Source organism: Artemia sp. Qi Xiang Cuo, chromosome 3 (genome assembly GCF_049724085.1).
Source record: "Artemia sp. Qi Xiang Cuo chromosome 3, ASM4972408v1, whole genome shotgun sequence".
NCBI lineage: Eukaryota > Metazoa > Arthropoda > Branchiopoda > Anostraca > Artemiidae > Artemia > Artemia sp. Qi Xiang Cuo.
This window is the reverse complement of record NC_142796.1, coordinates 25,198,165-25,217,566: the sequence shown is the minus strand read 5'-3', so window position 1 is coordinate 25,217,566 and position 19,402 is coordinate 25,198,165. Positions and strand designations below refer to the sequence as shown.

The following is a 19,402-nucleotide window of genomic DNA, read 5'->3' as shown; positions in this document are numbered from 1 at the left end:
ATGATCATAACCAATCTTGAAAAAATTATAAATTAAACAAAGATCAATAGAAACTACCTTTTATTTCAGAATAATGGCCAGGGCAATTATAGACACAGAGTTCATATCCATTAAACATGCCAAAGAGAATGTCATATACTCAGTGGCAATGATTATTGTGGATAAATCAGGGGAAGAAATCTTTGCGAAAAAATGGGATGTCAAGTACGACTTAAGGGAATACAACATAGGATCATATATCTTCGGATTACGTCTAGCAAATACGCCCGAATATCGACCAGCAAGAGGCAAATTAGGAATAAAATATAACGGCCGAAAGGGCAAGTACTTTTATTTAGTTCAACATGAGATAAGAAGGTTGCAAAAACAATATAAAATTCGATACTGGTATGTTAAAGGTCCTTGTCAGACAGATTTATTGCTCCTTGACAAATGTAGAAAGCAAAAATTAGTTTACAAAATTGAAGCAAACCCAAATTGTGTAAAATATCAAGGTAAGCATGACCCCCTCCAAGAAATAAAATATTATAAGCAGTATCTATATAATCCAAAAAGTGCAATATACCGCGCAATGAAAAATAAAATTATATTTAGGAGAATAAAAACCTATGAAGCAAAAGCAAAGGTAATTAAGAAATAAAAAAAAACTGCGCCAACCGAAACAAGTTAACCAACCTATTACGTAAAAGGAAAAATTCTTACGCGAAGGAATTAAAATACCTATCCCCCCAGCTTAAAAATCAACAGTTCAATGACCCTAAGCAATGTACCAAATTAAATGACACCAAATTTTAATATCACCTTTTTTCCTTCGACCCTCAAAGATCATTATAAGATAGTAAAAATATCATCTCACATCAGTACCTTGTGCCCCCCCCCCCCAAAAAAAAATAAAGAACAAATAATAAAAAATCTGAGTCCTCGTTCAATAATCAATCTAGGAAGTCTTTCTATATAATGTCTAATGAAATATTAATTCCAGAAGCAGCAAAAAGGATGTGGATAACAAAGGTCATAACAATCTTCATTTCCCAAACTATAGCCCAAGACATCGTAAAACATGGAATAATCTTCAAACATGAGAACTCATTACTTGCAAGCCACAATGCCTGGAAAATATTTATGAAACTGGATCCTAAACCGTTTGAAACCCTGTTTCAACAGGTAATGAAACTGGAGAAAAACACAAATGAATTAAAGGATTCCATATTCCAATTTTTAAAATCAGATAAAAGCTTGCAGACCACAAAAGACATGCACCATAAGGAAAATAAAGGAAATCTACCCCCCCCATTCTTCCCAAACTAAAGTCGAAATTCATAGTGGACGATTTTGACAAGAAAATGGCAGAAATCGACAAAGCTTTAGGAACTAACAATATAGGAAACAGGAAAAAAAGAGAATTAAGCAGTATTGACGGATCTATAAACGAACATACCACAGCAAAATATACTACAGATTCCCTCTTGGCAACTTCTAAGAAAAATAAACTCTATGATGGGAATTACGCCATGCTAAATGAATTACCGAGCCTATGGACCTTCCTCAAGGAATTATGGCAAAATCATGCCGAACAAAATATTACGAAGCGAATAATATCAAAACTCACCAAGGAAAACGATTACAAGCAAATTATTAACCTAAAGGAATTAAAATTCTCAAATACACAACGAGACGATAAGAATAAAAAGCCTACTGAAAGAAAAAGAAAAGCCAACAAAAAAACCACGCCTACCTATGACACTCCGGCCAGAGATATACAATCTTCAATGTCGGAAACTACGACAAGCACAACCCCAGAAGTAACCGTACTAAGCAAAGAATCACCAAGAATTTTGAATACAATAACTTATCTAATGCCAACGATACTTACAAAGTGGACGTGGTCAACGGGACCCATGTTTTACCGCACCCAATCAAGAGGAATAGTTACAATAGGCTTTAGAGCAAGATTCCCGGTTAGGCATACTGAAATACAAACGATAAAGGTACAGGCGATTCACCCATCAGAAAAGGAAGATAAAACTAAGAAGGAGGAAGAAGATGATTACCCACACAAAAACCGTTGGACAATAGATGGTAAACGTACATGTGCTAAATTAGCAATGGCCGATGAGCCAGCGAAGGAAGATATTGAACCATTACCTGAGCTAAACGAGAAAAACGCCCTAAGAGTATCAATTCACCAATCCTTTCTAATATTATATAGACAGCGACTACAAGCACTATTTGAATTGTTCAATACAGAAATATAAAAGTTAAAACAAAGTACCACGAGAATCTTCGAAGTATTTTTTCGAAAAAGCAAATATCGAAGATCAGCCAGTCTAATACCTATCGTGGGAGAATTAGCCTCACGCTTGTTTGGGCTTTCAACTGAAGAAGACCTAAATATCCTAAGGGAAAACGTAGGAAAACTAAATAACGCCATGAACGTGACCTTACATGTCCAAAAAATACAAGCCAGTATAGCCAATTACCAGAGAGACAAAATTGAGGCAATCTCGAAGAAAATATCAAAGACAGTAAACATAATGAATTATTTAAAAAATGAAGTAGATCGTGTGATTACCGATTCGAGCATCACCATGGTATCACTAGACATATTGACGATGTCATTGCTCAACCTGGCAACTGATGTTAGCAAATTTGAATTCGCATTTTTTGCCCTTACCGGAGGAACCTTGTCATATGACCTAGTGGATCCTTCGAACCTTAAAGGTATCTTGGACGAAACAAAAACGCATTTAACATTCGGACTACATCTACCGACAGAACCGGAAGTAGCAAACTTATTTCACTATTACACCAAGCTGAAGGTTCATATCAAAGAGATAAACGAGCAATTATTTGCAGTAGTAACAATCCCGTTAATAAATCAACAATCAATATATGACTTGTATAAAATTTCTACGTTTCCAGCCAATATAGGTACAACTAATTCGTTCATGACTATCACCCCCGAAGCGGAATACTTGCTAGTCGATCAAGATAGGAGGAAATATGCCTTAGCAAATCCACAGGACCTAAAGGAATGTGTAGCATTCAAAAATCTAGCATGCCAACTAACACTGCCCATTTATAACGTTAAACCCGGATCATGTATGATGGATATATTTTTAAAAGAGACTCAACAAGAAGAAATTCCTAACTCATGCGAAGCGCTAGTAGGCAGTACTAAAAGAGAAATATTTATTCACCTTAGAAATGATCTGTGGCTGTTTTCTGTTCCAAAAGAAACAGTTGGGACTATCTCATGTTATAATAACACAGAGAGAATCGATCCAAGCTACAGAACTGAACTACTATTACAAGACGTGGGAACAATAACAATAAAACAAGGATGCCGACTGGTGACTAAGGAAGCCACGGTGCAAACGCCCCTCATAACAACAAGCACCAACATAATAAGTCCCAAGATAAACAACTTCAAACCAGTCAATCTATCGTATACAATTCCCAATATTGATAAGGAAGAAGTAAGAGCCACAATATGGTCAAAACTAGAGAATATCAAGGGAACCTTACCACTAACAAAAATAAAAGAAGCCTTAGACTCTCAAATTCCCCTATTTACCAATGAAGATCAAAGACTGACGTATGTAGAAAGTAGGTACGGACTATTTTCGACAAATTTTTGGTGGTATACCCTCCTGACGATAGGATTCGTATTCATAATCTCGTATTCTATACGGATCGCGTTGAACCTAAATTACGGAAGAGTGTTGAGAATAACACGTAGAAAAAGAGAAAAGTCAGATCACATCGAGCAGAGTGAGATGCAAAACCTAAACCCAGAACTCCCTGATAACCCTTAAAGAAAAAAAAAAGTAAGGGAGGATGTGATCGAGCGAGTGAGAATAGAGGTCCTCATTCGTGCCATGTCAAATCCCAAATTTTTCTTTTTTGTTTTTGCAGCCGCATGGGTGCACATACTGCAAAAGATATATTTCTTAAGCAGTATGAATACGCATAGACAATAAAGATTTGTAAATTTATAGTAAACCAAGACCTCTCATATAAACCATATTGCCTACCTCGCAAATAGTAGTATAATAGAAAGGTAAATGTTAAGGTAGATGAGCGTTAATAATATTTAAAAAATGTATTGAATATTGAATATGTGCCAAATGCACATATATACGTGTATACACATAGTCACTTATCATTTTTTTGATGAGTACCTCATTTACATGATAATAATCTAATGATTGCGGCAACATGCATGAAAGCATGAAATCTGCCCTTATTTTTTTAGCATTGCGTTTAACTGTACCTGTACTAAATTGATTTTATTAGGACCACTAATAATAACTATTATTTAAAAAAATTGTCCACGCAGACTATTATGAAAACCGTATATTGTTGTTATATATGTGTTAACTTATGTAATTTTAAAGAGCATATGATTCTGCCCAGATATTTATATTCTAGGAAGCAAAGTAATCGGTGCAGATTAATTATGGTGTACCAGCATGCAACACGGATACAACCCAGTAGCATCTACTTTCATCATTCATCAACCACCGACAAGTACTCACCAAGGAAATATCTCAAGACGATATCCTGATCACCAGTCCAAATCACAAAAACCTTGTACCAGGTAATTTTATCTCAGGCAATATTGGTACCTATACAGATATGCCTGAATTAAGGATTACCTAAAGAGCTGCCTCGAACTGTCATGTCGTAAAAATGCATAAATAACCGTCGAATCCCTAGACGGCAACGGCCTTAAGATTAAATGTTTAAAACGCCAAGAATACTCCCAGAGTCAATCCCTCAAGGACTATGTATCTTAAGCCCCATATCAGAGACAATATGTTAAACAAGACAAAAGGTTTAAGTTTTGACTATCCAATTATTGTTAGATGTCACAAAACCAAACCATCCTCCATGAGATGAAGAACCAATCATAATCAATTTTGTGGGAAACATAAACTGTACGTGCTAAAGTTTTTCCCAACATGAAGTGTTCAGAGAAGAGAACCAAACAGCTATTACTGTTTTCATCTCCATGTTAAGCCCTCAATAATCATGAATTATTGAACTGAAAAATCAAAGACAATGCGTCGAGCCAAGACACTTAAATCAAGTTACAATCATGCCCTAGTTAATGTAAATATCCTAAGGCAGCCCATAGTCCAAATAAAAAATGGATTGAACGTGAAAAATTTACGGGAAACACAGACTGTACGAGTAGTTAATTTTCCCGGTCAAACCGTGTCAAAGAAGAGATACCCAGCTAGCGACCAAGATACCCATTTCATGTAATCAATTCCCCAAGGGTTACGTACCTAATAGACATTTCAACGAATCTACAACATTAACCCCTCGTATATGACGTAAGGAACCACACAGGGACAATTTTGTGCATACAGTCATACTTGTGAACAACATAAACACTTATTCCAGAGAACGAATGACAGAAAGCGAAACACCAAGAAGACAAACCATGAACAATTAGCCAACCCAGTAATTAAGTGAACGGAAGCCTAAAGTAAAAGTGAAAGCGTATTTGAGTAATATAGACACGTAGAATGATGAAGTAAGTGTGAAATCTTATGTATCTAGCTAATAACTTTAATGAACATAAAGAGCTTTTCATGAAACAAATGAAAATCAGTGTAAATTACATAAGCTCAGTTTCGCAATCAGACATTAATATTAAAATCAGTTAACGTGTCAAGTTTTTTCTTGCAAATTATTTTAATTTTAGTGTGTTAGAAATTTAGATGTAGTTAGATGTTTTAGACGTAGTTAGATGTTGTTGAAGTCAAATACCTATCATACCAACATAGCGTCAGGTGGAAGTATAAACTAGCATTAGAAGTAGCAAATATGTATCACGTAAAATAACGAAATAATTACAAAAGCGGAACTTAACTAGTTGGAGCCATATAGGAGTACTAGAACATCAGGTGAAGCAATTTTAATATTAGGTGAAGGAATAATAATATAGTCGTAACAATATAACGTCAGGTGCAAGTATAAATTATCATTAGAAGTAGCAAGCATGTACCACGTTAAGTAATAAAGCAATTATTAACGCCGAACTTAGATTAGTTAAAACCAAGTAGAAGTATTAGCATATCAGGTGAAGGAATAAAAATTTAATAGTGTCATTATAGTGTCAGGTGATAGTATAGTCGAGTATTAGAAAGACAAAATGTACCATTTTCAGTGATAAGATAATCGTATCAGGTGAAGGTAAACTTAGTGTTAGGTGGAGGAAACAATAATTACTATATAATCACATAACCTAATGTAGAAACTCTTTGGCCCCTTCGCCAAATCGAGTGAGTAGGCCATAGACTTTAAAAGTGATGTTGTTACATGTATAGTCTAGTAGAGCAATCAGGTATATAAAAAAAAAAAAAAAATATATATATGAATATTATCAAAGTAATAATTCAAGTAATTAGTACAAAATAAATTCTTTTGAAAAAAAAAAAAATAAAAATCAAATTGGAAAGTGTGGGGAGAGCATACAACGATGAGGACATCGTTAAAGATGGGATGGATGATATGTAATGGGACAAATTCTCAAAAAATATACATCAAAATTTTCCAATTAAAATTACCCCAGTAAAATAACATCTTCCAAGAATGTGAATCCGAAAATTCAAGTAACCTACAAATCAAACAAATATCAAACGTTCAATTTAAAATACTGAAATAAACGTAGTTAATTAAACAAAAAATCTTTCCCACAGAAAATGTAATAAGTAAATCCGACTCCCCGTCTCCAAAGTATCCAATAGATATTTGCTTGACCAAATCTTGTACGACAGGTGACTAACACCTGTGTTCGATTAATAAGCGCTCGAAAATACCAAACTGTCAAGATAGTGAGATTTACAATACAAAAAAAGTAGCCACTCGAGATGCAAAATATATTTGCTTAAGCTAATTGCATTGTTCTGGAGACTAAGTTTGAAACCAGGTTTCTTAGGGCATTTAATTTTTATTATATTTTACAAACTTTCAAAGAAATAAAATATAAGTCTTCTGAAAATTAAGCGACACCCTGCTGGGAAAATGTTACAATATAAAACTCTGATCGTTCGAAAAAATTCCAAAGTGATAGCTTAAAAGTCATAAATTAAGCGACACCTGCTAGCAAAATATTGCAGTGTAGAATTTTTAGTTGTTAGAAAAATTCCAGAGTGATAGCTTAAAAGTCATAAACTTTAATTAAACCCAAGTAGCCCATTGGTGAAAGCCCGTCCAATAGTTATGTAGGGCAAATAGTGCAGCCAGTAGGGACTGAGAAAATGTACTTTTAGCAACGCCCAAATGTAACCTCTGGCGATATTAGGAAGAGTAGATAGTTAGGACTTAACAATTTTGCGCCAGTCTTCTACAGTCTGAGTTACAGTTGTAGTTCAGCCAGTCTATTTTCAGTCTTCTACAGTCTTAGTTTGAGTTCAGTTTGAGTCTTACACCATGATTGCGTTGTAATAAACTTTTGAAGTGTACAAACTTTGAATCATTTCCTGTGTTGTTAATTTGTTGATATAACGAAGAACTCTGCGACTATTATGTAAGTACAATAAATGCATCATTATTTTATTTTACTCTCTTGTGTTAATATTTCTCAAGCTCGACAGTCCTTGTGGCTCCACTCGCTCCTAAGGGAAACTGAAACTCATCAACCTGATTTCGAGTTAGTACGGCCGTTAATATAAGCTCCCTGCATGTACTCCTGGATTAAGCTCCCCACTCTAGAAGTTCAGCCCCCACTCAGGTAAGCCACCCGCGGACCGCTAACCAAGAGCTTAACTAAATTTCCCATTGGATAAATTAATCGGAAATTCTCAAAAAAGATATAAGAATTAGTCATTTTGAAAACCCTCTCATTAGAAATAGCCTTGACTAACCAAACTCAGCTGTCGAACATTTTTAAAAGAAACCCCCCCATTAGACGTTTATAAGTGTTAAAAAGCATCAGTAAGAGTCTTATAAGCGATTCAAAGCATTTAGAAAAGCACTATAAGCATTTGCAATTTTTTTCAATCTTCATTAATATTATTATAGTTGATAAAAATAATCAGACTTTACCAACATTAACGAACTCTGACCATCAAAACATACTTTAAAAACATCTAAATACAAGGCACAAAAAAACGGACAAAATAAACATAACACGACTATAAAAAAAAACACAGAATATCCACAAAAAAAACGAAAAGCGAAAAATAACCCCCCTATCCACATAAAATACACCTATCCAAACAAAAACCGAATATCCACACCAAACCACACTATACACACAAAACCATACTATACACACCAAACCAGACTTTACCGACTATACCCACCAAAACACACTATACCCACCAAACCAGACAATATCCACCAAACAAGACTATAAACACCAAACCAGACTATAATCACCAAACCAGAATATAATCAACACACAAGACTATTAAAAACAATCCAGTATATACAAAAATAACCAAAAGCTACACTCAAACGCAGACTATCAACCACCGTCAATATTATACCCAAAAAATCACAAACTACTAACAACAACAGACACTCCAACAAAACCCATAATCTCCCCCCCCCAACACACTCTCCACACACCTACCTACTCTCCCAAGAAACACCGTCTATACCCACAACACCAGACTACACCCACCAACCAAGAATATGCACACCAAACAATACTAGTAACAACGAACAATACAATACCATCACAATCTGACTCATACAAAAAAACCAGAAACTAACACAAAAACACGACTCTCACAACCCAACCACACTATACCCACCAAACCAGACTATAAACACCAAACCAGACTATACCCACCAAATCAGACTAGACACAAAATACCAGACTGTACCAGACAAACAACACTACACCCACCAAACCAGACTATACCCACAAAACAAGACTAGACCCACCAAAACAGACTATACCAACAAAACCAGAAACTAAACACAAAACGATAAATTACAAAACAAAAAATACTATCAAACCAACAGCTGACAATACCCCCCAAACCAGACTATACCCGTCAAACCAGACTATACCCACCAAACCAGACTATACAAACTAAACCCAAAAAACCAGACTAAATCCACCAAAACAGACTAAACCCACCAAACCAGAAAAAACCCACCAAACCAGACAATACTCACCAAACCAGACGACACAAACCCAACCAGACCATACCTACCATACGCGTCAAAACCCCACTAACAAGAATCAAACCACCCCAACAGGCTAAAAACCCCATTCCCGACTAAACTCAACTAACCACACTATTCCCACAAAACAAGACTATACACACAAAACCAGATTATACCAAACAAACCAGACTATACCCACCAAACCAGACTATACTCACCAAACCATACTATACCTACCAAACAATATTAAACCCACCAAACCAGACTAAACCCACCAAACCAGATTATACCCAACCAAACCCAGACTATACCCACCAAACCAGACAATACCCACCAAACAGACTATACCTACCAAACCAGACTATACCCAACAAACCAGACTATACCCACCAAACAAGGCTATACCCACCAAACCAGGCTATACGCACCAAACCAGACTTTACCCACCAAACCAGACTATACCCACCAAACCAGACTAAACCTACCAAGAAAGACTATACTCACCAAACAAGACTAAAACCATCAAACCAGACTATAACCATAAAACCAGCCTAACCCAAACAACACAGAAAATTCCAACCAACACAGACAATACACCCCAAACCAGTCTAAACCCACCAAACCAGACTATACCCCCCAAACCAGACTATACCAACCAAACCAGACTATACCCACCAAACCAGACTCGCCCCCTCACACCCGACTATCCGGGAGTGGGGGGTATTGTCGGTTTTGGTGGGGCTAGTCTGGTTTGGTAGGTATAGTCTGGTTTGGTTGTTATAAAATATTAGTAAGTGTCTTATAAATGATACAAAGAATGTATAAAACCAATAAACAATATGATAAGTGTTTACAAAGCACCAGGAAGATCCATCTAAGTTATACACAGCTATTGTAAAGGAACTAAAATTTCCTTTCAGCTTTATAATTCAACAGTAAGAATCTTATAAGTTACACAAAACTTTTTTAAAAGCACTAAAATCGTTTGTAAGTGTTATAATGCAACAGTAAGATTCTTATATAGGGAGGTCATAATTGACCTCCCTAATTGAAGGATATGAACTAGATTCATGGGAACGTATTTTCATCGTATTTTCCATATTTTTGTTGGAAAACACACTGAAAAGCCATATTAAGAGCTATATTTGTTAGTTTTTCACTGACAATTCCATTTTTGAGCCAAACCTTGACCACCCTAATTGAAGGATATTAACTAGATTCTTGGGAACGTATTTTCATAGTATTATCAATATTATCTTTTTAAAACACACTGAAAAGCAATATTAAGAGCTATATTTGTGAGTTTTTCACTTACAATTCCATTTTTTTTAGCCAAGCCTTGACCTCGCTGATTGAAGGATATGAATTAGAATCACGGGAACGTATTTTCATCGTATTTTGCATATTTTCGTTGAAAAACACAATGAAAAGCCATATTAAGAGCTATATTTGTGAGTTTTTCACTGACAATTCCCTTTTTTTCGCCAATCCTTGACAACCCTAATTAAAGGATATGATTTAGAATCATGGAAACGTATTTTCATCGTATTTTGCATATTTTCTTTGGAAAAAACAATGAAAAGCCATATTAAGAGCTATATTTGTGAGTTTTACACTGAAAATTACATTTTTTAGCCAAGCCTTGACCTCCATAATTGAAGGATATAAACTAGATTCATTGTAACGTATTTTCATCGTATTACGCATATTTTCGTTGGAAAACATATTGAAAAGCCTTATTAAGAGCTATATTTGTGATTTTTTCACTGACAATTCCATTTTTTAGCCAAGCCTTGACCTCCCTAATTGAAGTATATGAACTAGAATCATGGGAACGTATTTACCCACCAAACCAGACTATACCCACCACACCAGACTATACCCACCAAACCAGACTATACTCACCAAACCAGAAGACGGCACAGAGACGACACAGAGTCTCTCTGTCGTCTCTGAGACGACGACACAGAGACAGAGAGACGACACAGAGACGACACAGAGACGACACAGAGACGACACTCAGAAGTCTCTAAGACGACACAGAGGCGTCTCTGCGTATTCTCTGTGTCGTCTCTGTGTCGTCTCTGTGTCACTCAGACTCGTCTCTGTGTCGTCTCTGTGTCGTCTCTCTGTCTCTGTGTCTGTGTCGACTGTCTCTGTTTCGTCTCTGTGTCGTCGTCTCAGAGACGACACAGAGACTCTGTGTCGCCTCTCTGTCTATGTGTCTGTGTCGACTGTCTCTGTGTCATCTCTGTGTATTCAACACAGAGACGACCCCGAGAAGTATCTGTGTAGACACCGAGACGACACTGAGTCGACCGAGAGACGTCACAGAGACGACGCAGAGTCTCTGTGTCGTCTCTAAGACGAAGACACATAGACAGAGAGACGACCCAGAGACGACACAGACACGACCCAAAGATGACACTGAGACGTCTCGGAGACAACCCAGAGACGTCTCGGTGAGGGGTGTGTGTCGTCGCTGTGACAATAAGACGAGTCTCGGTGTCGTCGTCAACGAGCCGACCCAGAGACTCTCTGTAGTCTCTCTGTCGTGTCTCGGGCGGTGTGTATGTGTCGACTGTCTCGGTGTTGTATGTGTGTCGTCTCGGGGTCGTCTCTGTGAGTTCTGACTGAGAGAATGTGTATTTGTCGTCTTTTGGTTTGTCAGTGTCTCTGTGTGTTCTGTGTGTCGGAGCCGACTGACGACTCTGTGTCTTCTCTGTGTCGTCTGTGTGTCGTTTCTGTGTCATCTCTGTGGCGTGTCGGGGTCGGCGACGACAGACGACTCTGTGGCGTCTCTGAGACGACACAGAGTCGTCTTTGTGTCGTGTCTGTGTCGTCTCTGTGTCGTCTCTGTGTCTCGACATAGAGATGACACAGACGACACAGAGACGACACAGAGACGACACAGAGACTACACAGAGACGACGCAGAGACGAAACAGAGACGACACAGAGTCGTCTGTCGTCGACGACACAGAGACTCTGACACAGACACAGACGACACAGAAACTTTGACTCTGGGTCGGCGTCTCTGTGACGACACATAGACGACAGAGACACAGAGACGACACAGAGACACAGTGTCATTTCTGTGTCTTCTCTGTGACGTCTCACCCAGAGACGACACAGAGATGACTCTGTGAAGACACAGAGACGACAGAGACACAGAGACGACACAGAGACGACACTGTGTCGTTGCGGTGTCTTATCGGGGTAGTCTCGGTGTCTTCTCGGGGTCGTGTCTGTTTCTCGGTATAATTAATTATAAAAATGGGAACGTATTTTAATAGGATTTTGCGTTTTTTCTTTGGAAAAAAAACAGAAAATCCATAATAAGAGCTTTATTTGTAAGTATTTGTCTAACAATTCCATTTTTTTAGCCGACTCTTAACTTCCCGCACCTAAGGATAAGAAATATAGACCCGAGATCATATTTATATCGTATTTTGCGTAGGTACTTTGGAAAAAATTAAGAACAGCCAGATTAAGATAGCTAAAATTTACTGTTTAAAAGACAATTCCATTTTTGCATACAGTACCTGAACTACCGCCGAGAATCGAGTAAATAAAATACTACCTCCATGAGATACAGATTGAGTCTTATGAATTAGAATAAGTGGACCGTAATGTAAGCGTCGATTGCTTATATTCTTTTTAGCGTACTCTGAAAAAAATTCGGCAGTTAGATATGGTTTAGATGTTCACTGAAACTTCCTGGTTATGAGCCCAGACTAGAACGCCCGCCGTACCGTGAGTTATTATAGGTCTCTCTAATTGACATACCTAATTATAATAATGACTAATACTAAGGGTACATGATTTTAATCTTTGTTGGCTTATTTTGTTTTAAAATACTCGGACAATCCAGATGAAGAGCTCTAATTGATAGATTTTCACTGATAAGTCCCGGATTTGAGCAACGACTTGCCCTCCCTCCTTGAAGTTTCTGAGTGATAATCATGGGACCATATGTTAAGCTGCGGTGTCGTTTTTTCGTGGTAAAAAACTCTGAAAATACATCTTAAGAGCTATATTTGTTATTTTTTAAATTACAATTCCATTTTTTGAAACTCATGTAACGACCTCCTTTAATGATACTAAGGATATTAAATTGAAAGTATTTTGGTCGTATTAGGCTTATTTTCTTTTTAAAACACTCTGAAAATCCATATTAAGATCGAGATTTGTGAGTTCTTATCTGAAAATTACTTTTTTTTAGCCAAGCCTTGACCACTCTTATTGAAGGATATGATTTTGAATCATATGAACTTAATTTCCTCGTATTTTGCGTATTTCCTTTGGAAAAATCAATGAAAAGCCATATTAAGAGCTCTTTTTGTGAGTTTTTCACTGTAAATTGCATTTTTTTAGCCAAGCCTTGACCTCCCTAATTGAAGGATATGAATTAGAATCCTGAGAACGTATAGTAATCGTATTTTGAGTATTATAATTGGAAAATAGAATGACAAGCCATATTAAGGGCTTTATTTGTTAGTTTTTCACTGACAATTCCTTTTTTTTAGCAATAACTTGACAACCAACATGTAATGTATGAATGAGACACATTCGAACGTTCTTTCATCGTATTGTGGTTTTTTTATTTTGAAAATACAAGAATAATACATATTAAGAGCTATATGGGTGATTAGTTATCTTAAACTTCATTAGGTTTCGCAAAGCATTCACATCACTCCGTGCATGGTGTTAATTAAACACTAAAGCATGGAAACAAAAAATTATTAATATGACGTAGTCTATTTTTAAATAATTGAAAGATTAGATTTCGTCTGTTCGTTTTACAAATCTATTTACAGGCCTAGTCAGTGCAATAATTTATTGTTATTCTATTTCCAGTACTTGTTTTTAGAACAGCATAGACAGCACGACGTGAATTTTATGAGATAGAATCATGTGAAAGTATTGTAAGATTATATGTCTTCTTATAGTTGTAAATATCAATTAAAAGAAATAAAATCAGATATATTTTTTTTTATTAAACTTACAATTCCTTTTTTTTGAACAGCCTTGACATCTCTAATTGAAGGATACTAATTGGACTAATGGGAACTTATTTTAGTAGTAGTTTTCGTATTTTATTTTGAAAACACAATTAAAATCCATATGAATAGCTCTTATTTTGAGTTCTTCTCTTAAAAGTTCATTTTTTTTTACAAGCCTTGACCTCTCTAAGTGAAATATATGAATTTGAATAATAGGAACTTTATTTCATCGTATTTTGCGTATTTAAGTTTGAAAAAACACTGAAAATACATCTTAAGATCCCTTATTTAGTGTTATCATATTTATCGTCCTATGTTGGATCGAAGCCTTGAACCCCTTAAGCGCATGAGCTATGTGTGTCGACGGTTACATTTTGCCCATTGTATTGTGAGTTATAACTATGGGAAAAACTATGACCAGACCTATATAGATCTAACGTATTTATTTTTTCTCTATAACTTCCTGTTTTTTATAAATGTTATTTCCTGAAGACTTGACGGTATTTATTACGCGATTGGTACAGTATTTTCCGATGAGTTTGGATATGTTATATGTTAAATAAACTAAAATGTCAGATTAAGATATTTATTGTTTATATTTACTATGACACTTCATTAGTTGGCTCCTCTAATTTAACTTCAGCCTTGAATGTTTGGAATTATTACATAAAGAATGGTAAGAAATTTCGATGAAAATTACGTTGAACAATTTTCAATAAATTTCAGATGATAGGTAGTTAGTTAGTTTTTAAACAAAAGTAACATCAAGAGAAATTTCCATATTTTATATTTGATCTCATTCTTTACCATTTGTTTAGAAACGACTTGTCATCAATAATTGTCGTATCTGATAAATACCCATGGGACCGTATTTTCATCGTATTTTTATTATTTTCTTTGTAAAAAAAAAGTAAAGCCATATTAATTTCTGTTAGTGTTATATTTTCTCTGAATTTTGATATTGGATCTCCCAGCAATGACCTCAATTCTTAAATTATATCAGTTAGAATACTTGGATCGTAATTTAATCTTATTGTTCATTTTTTATTTTTTAAATACAATTAAAATAACATTTTATATCTTTATTTGTGATTTTTTTTAATTATAATAACTTTTTTTTATCAAAGCCTTGTCCTCCCGAATGGAAGTCTATTTAAGAGAACACTGTTAACGTTTTCAATTCTTAAGGTGTGTTGTGACGTTTTTATATTCACATCAATTAATAAGACTTATCTATATTTGTGAGTTTTTCACTGAAAATTCCTTTTTTTTGCCAAGCCATATACTAACACATCGAAAGATATTAAATAGACCCCGTGTAAGGCATATTAATCGTATTTTGGTTATTTCCGTTGGAAAAGACACTTAAAAGCCAGATTAAGTGCTATATTTGTGAGATTTTTAATGAGAATTACCATTTTGTAGCCAATAATTTACCTTCCTCAGAGGAGTGTTGTCAATAATAAATACAAAAAGTACCTCCATAAAGAATCTAATGGGAACTTGGGAACGTATGTTTATCGTATTTTGGTTATTTTCGAAGGAAAATACACTGAAAAGCATTATTAAGAGCTTTATTTTTTAGATTTTCACTGAAAATTCCATTTTTTTATCCAATACTTAACCTACCACCGTGACTGATATTACTTATAATAAAGGTACCGTATTTTCAGCTTATTTTGATTATTGGATGTGGAAAAAAAACTGAAAAGCCAGATTATGAGCGAGATTAGTGAGTTTTTCAATGACAATTCAATTTATATATACCAGACTTCACATCCCTCATTGAAGAATATGAATTAGAATCATGGGAAATTATTTTTATCTTATTTTTGTTATTTTATTAGGAAAACTCACTGAAAATCAATATTAAGAGCTATCTTTGTGAGTTTTTAACGTAAAATTCAGTTATTTAGCCAATCCATGACATCCCTAATTTTAGTATATGAATTAGACTCATGGGAACGTAGTTTCATCTTCTTTTCGTTATTTTCTTTTGAAAACGCCCTGACAATTCATTTTAAGATCGCTTATTTTGAGATGTATACTTACATGTCCATTTGTTTATACCCTAATTGACAAACATACGTGAAAAGATTGAAAATCTACAACCCGTCATAAAATACATATTGATTATATAGTATGAGAATCCTGTTACAGTCTAGTCAGAGTCGTTTGAGCGGGTTAGTTCGAAAAATCACTGACTATCAAGATTAAGAGCGATATTTGTGAGTTTTTCTCTGATAATTAGTTTTTTTTATACAAGCATTACCCTCCATACTTGAATGATATGAATGAGAATCTATGGAACGTTTTTTCATTGTGTTTTGCGCCTTTTCGTTGGAAAAAACACTGAAAAGCCATATTCAGAGCTTTATTTGTGAGATTTTCAGTGACAATTCAATGTTTTGATCAAACCTCTGACCTTCTTAATAGAATTATATGAACTAGAATCATAGGAACATATTTTCATAGTATTTAGCGTATTGTTGTTGGAAAACATACAGAAAATCCGTATTAAAAGCAATGTTTGATAGTTTCTCACTGACAATTAAATTTTTTTATCCCATCATTGACCTCACACCAGAATGTTAGTAAAAAAAGAAAACACGACTTTACCTCCATAATGATTCTATTGAAGTAGAATCATGGGAATGTAATTTCATCGTATTTTGCGTATTTTTGTTGGAAAGCATACTGACAATCCATATTAAAAGCTATCTTATTGAGATTTTCACTGACTATTCCATTCTTTGAGCCAAGACTCCCCCGCCATAATTGTATTATATTAAATAGAATAATTGGGCCATATTTTCATAGTAATTTGCGTATTTTCGTTTGAAAACTAACTGAAATGCCATATTAATATAGCTAATTCTGAGTTTTTCAAATAAAATTCCTTTTTTTTCAACCAGAAGACACATACAGACAATAATGTTATTAATGAGACTCCTTGGAAAGAAATGTCTTCGTATTTTTAGTCTTATATTTGGAAATCACAAATAACATACATATTAAGAGCTATATATTATATAATCTCACTGAAAATTACAGTTTTTAATAAAAGAAAACACCTCACTCCGTTTAGGATATTAGAGTGAATCAGTTTAAATTATTATCTTATTATTTTGCGTATTTACTTAGTAAAAAACAACTAAATTAAAGAATAGTTTACCTATATGATAGATGGTAAATTACACGTCCTAAGTGGGCGCCACGCCATGAACTACATCAGTTCCTGCTTGAAGAGTGATCCCCGTGACCGACTTCCTCTCGGAGTTTGAGTTTGTTTTTTGGAAAAAAACACGGTAAAGATAGAGACAGAGAGCGCTCTTAGAGTATCTCTCAGCCAATTCCTTTTTCTTAGCAAAGCTTTAACCTCTCCAATTGAAGGATATGAATTAGAATCATGGGAACGTATTTTCATCGTATTTTGCGATATTTTCGTTGGAAAACACACTGAACATACAGCTTAAGATCTCTATTGGAGATAATTTCTATGACAATTCCAATTTTTTAGACACGTCTTGAACGCAATCATTGACGGATATTAAAGAGACCCCTTGTAACGAATTTATATCGTTTTTTGCTAATTTTTGTTGAAAAAAACACTAAAAATCATAAATAAAGGCTATATTTGTGAGTTTTTTACTGACAATTCTATTTTTAATACATTAAAATCTTTGACAATTTCTAAATGAATTACATTGTATATCCATGAGAGTAACATGAGTGTGTTGCCTATTTAGAATTCCTTCATAATTTCTTGAATGAAATCTTCAAAGTATTGTGTATCCAATAGGGGGAAAATAATAAAGACTTTATTACTTACTTGCGATTTTTATTATTATTTCTTGAATTAAATATCTGTATTGTGTCCAGGAAGCGAATCTCAAGAAAGCTATTGTTACCATCACTTACAATTTCTTCACAATTTAATGAAACGAACAAAACTACTCTAAAGAATAAAGAGGGGTTAAGCTTAAAGATATTTTATTGCTTAAACGTATTAACATATTTTTGAAAGAATTTGCTACTTACTTACAATTTTTGATTAACTTCTTAAATGAAATTTCTGCATTGCGTATCCATGAGGTAACTTCCAAGACAAAGAGTTTGCAGCTTACTTAGAGTTTTCGTCATAATTTCTTGAATGCAAATGTCTCTTTTTAGTCATCCAGGAGGTAACTCAAGAAAAAATTTGTCCCCATGTGTCTGACAATAGATGGATGCAAATTCCTTCTTCTTACATCTCCGGGACGTTTTATTAGAGCGATATCTAAACGTTTGATATGCTAGCTTACTTCCTTAAAAATACCTGAACACATAACAATGTAATGCAAAATACATTTTTAAATGAAATAATGCTATGTAGAAGACTAATACAACAAATATATTATGGATACATTATTAATATCAAACAACTAACTTTGGACGATTTTGAATCTGTTCCATAAAATAGTTCACCAGTGTTCTCTCTGACATTATAGCCATTGTCTTCTCTTAGTTCGTAATCTTCAGTAGAATAATCATTATTCCATTTTGAGTCACGCGCAGTTACTCTGCATTGGTGTCTCACCTAAAAGGCTCAATATGCTTTTCGTCTTTGGTAATATTTGGTCCAATGACTGTTTCGACCAATGGCAGTAACGTTTGCCGGTGCTTTGTTTTTCATCGATTCATCTTTATATTCCATCGCGATATTTTCTGACAACGCCCTTTTTATTTTTTCCGGCAACTTCACCTGTCTATTATCACATTATTTCTACACAGGTAACAGTTTCGGCACACAGACAAGATATGGCGTATTACGATATTAGCAGAAGAGCAGGCCTTTCTTTTATTGATCTTCCGTTGAATGCTACTTTCATTCCTGAAAGGTGACGATTGGATGTGCATCAGTAGGTAATGTGTTACCTGCAACAGTAGCAAGGAGTTGTCCTCTATCATCAATGATTATTTTTATGTTGGCATTCTCTTTGAGTGCAATCATCTCTGGAGATCCCAACTCGCATAGACCACCAACATAAGAGTTGAATTTTTTCGGTATTCCAAAGAAATTTAATTCCTTACTGTCATGACAATGCATGTATTACATTTCCAATAGTGCTACCACCCGTACTTGTTTCAAAGTTTAAATATTTCTCTTTGTCATATCTCAATGCTACAATAACCTTGTTACTGGCACACTTTATTAAAATGCTCCATCTTCACTTTTTTTTTAAAGATATGACTTATGTGTTTATCGTTCCACTG

At 34.9% G+C, this 19,402-nt stretch overlaps 1 protein-coding gene and 1 pseudogene across 1 annotated transcript; both read left to right on the top strand.

Annotated features, from left to right (window-relative positions):
- Positions 1-995: 995 nt before the first annotated feature.
- On the top strand, positions 996-2,233 carry LOC148953913 (uncharacterized; annotated as a pseudogene).
- LOC148953912 (uncharacterized) lies at positions 2,186-4,247 on the top strand. Its single transcript, XM_089086852.1, has one exon. It carries the CDS (start codon positions 2,430-2,432, stop codon positions 3,816-3,818), a length of 1,389 nt encoding a protein of 462 aa, XP_088942978.1. The 5' UTR covers positions 2,186-2,429; the 3' UTR covers positions 3,819-4,247.
- Positions 4,248-19,402: the final 15,155 nt, after the last annotated feature.

What these genes read in the sequence shown, in the direction of transcription:
- LOC148953912 (XM_089086852.1), top strand. Translation starts at nt 2,430, where the DNA reads ATGAACGTGACCTTACATGTCCAAAAAATACAAGCCAGTATAGCCAAT.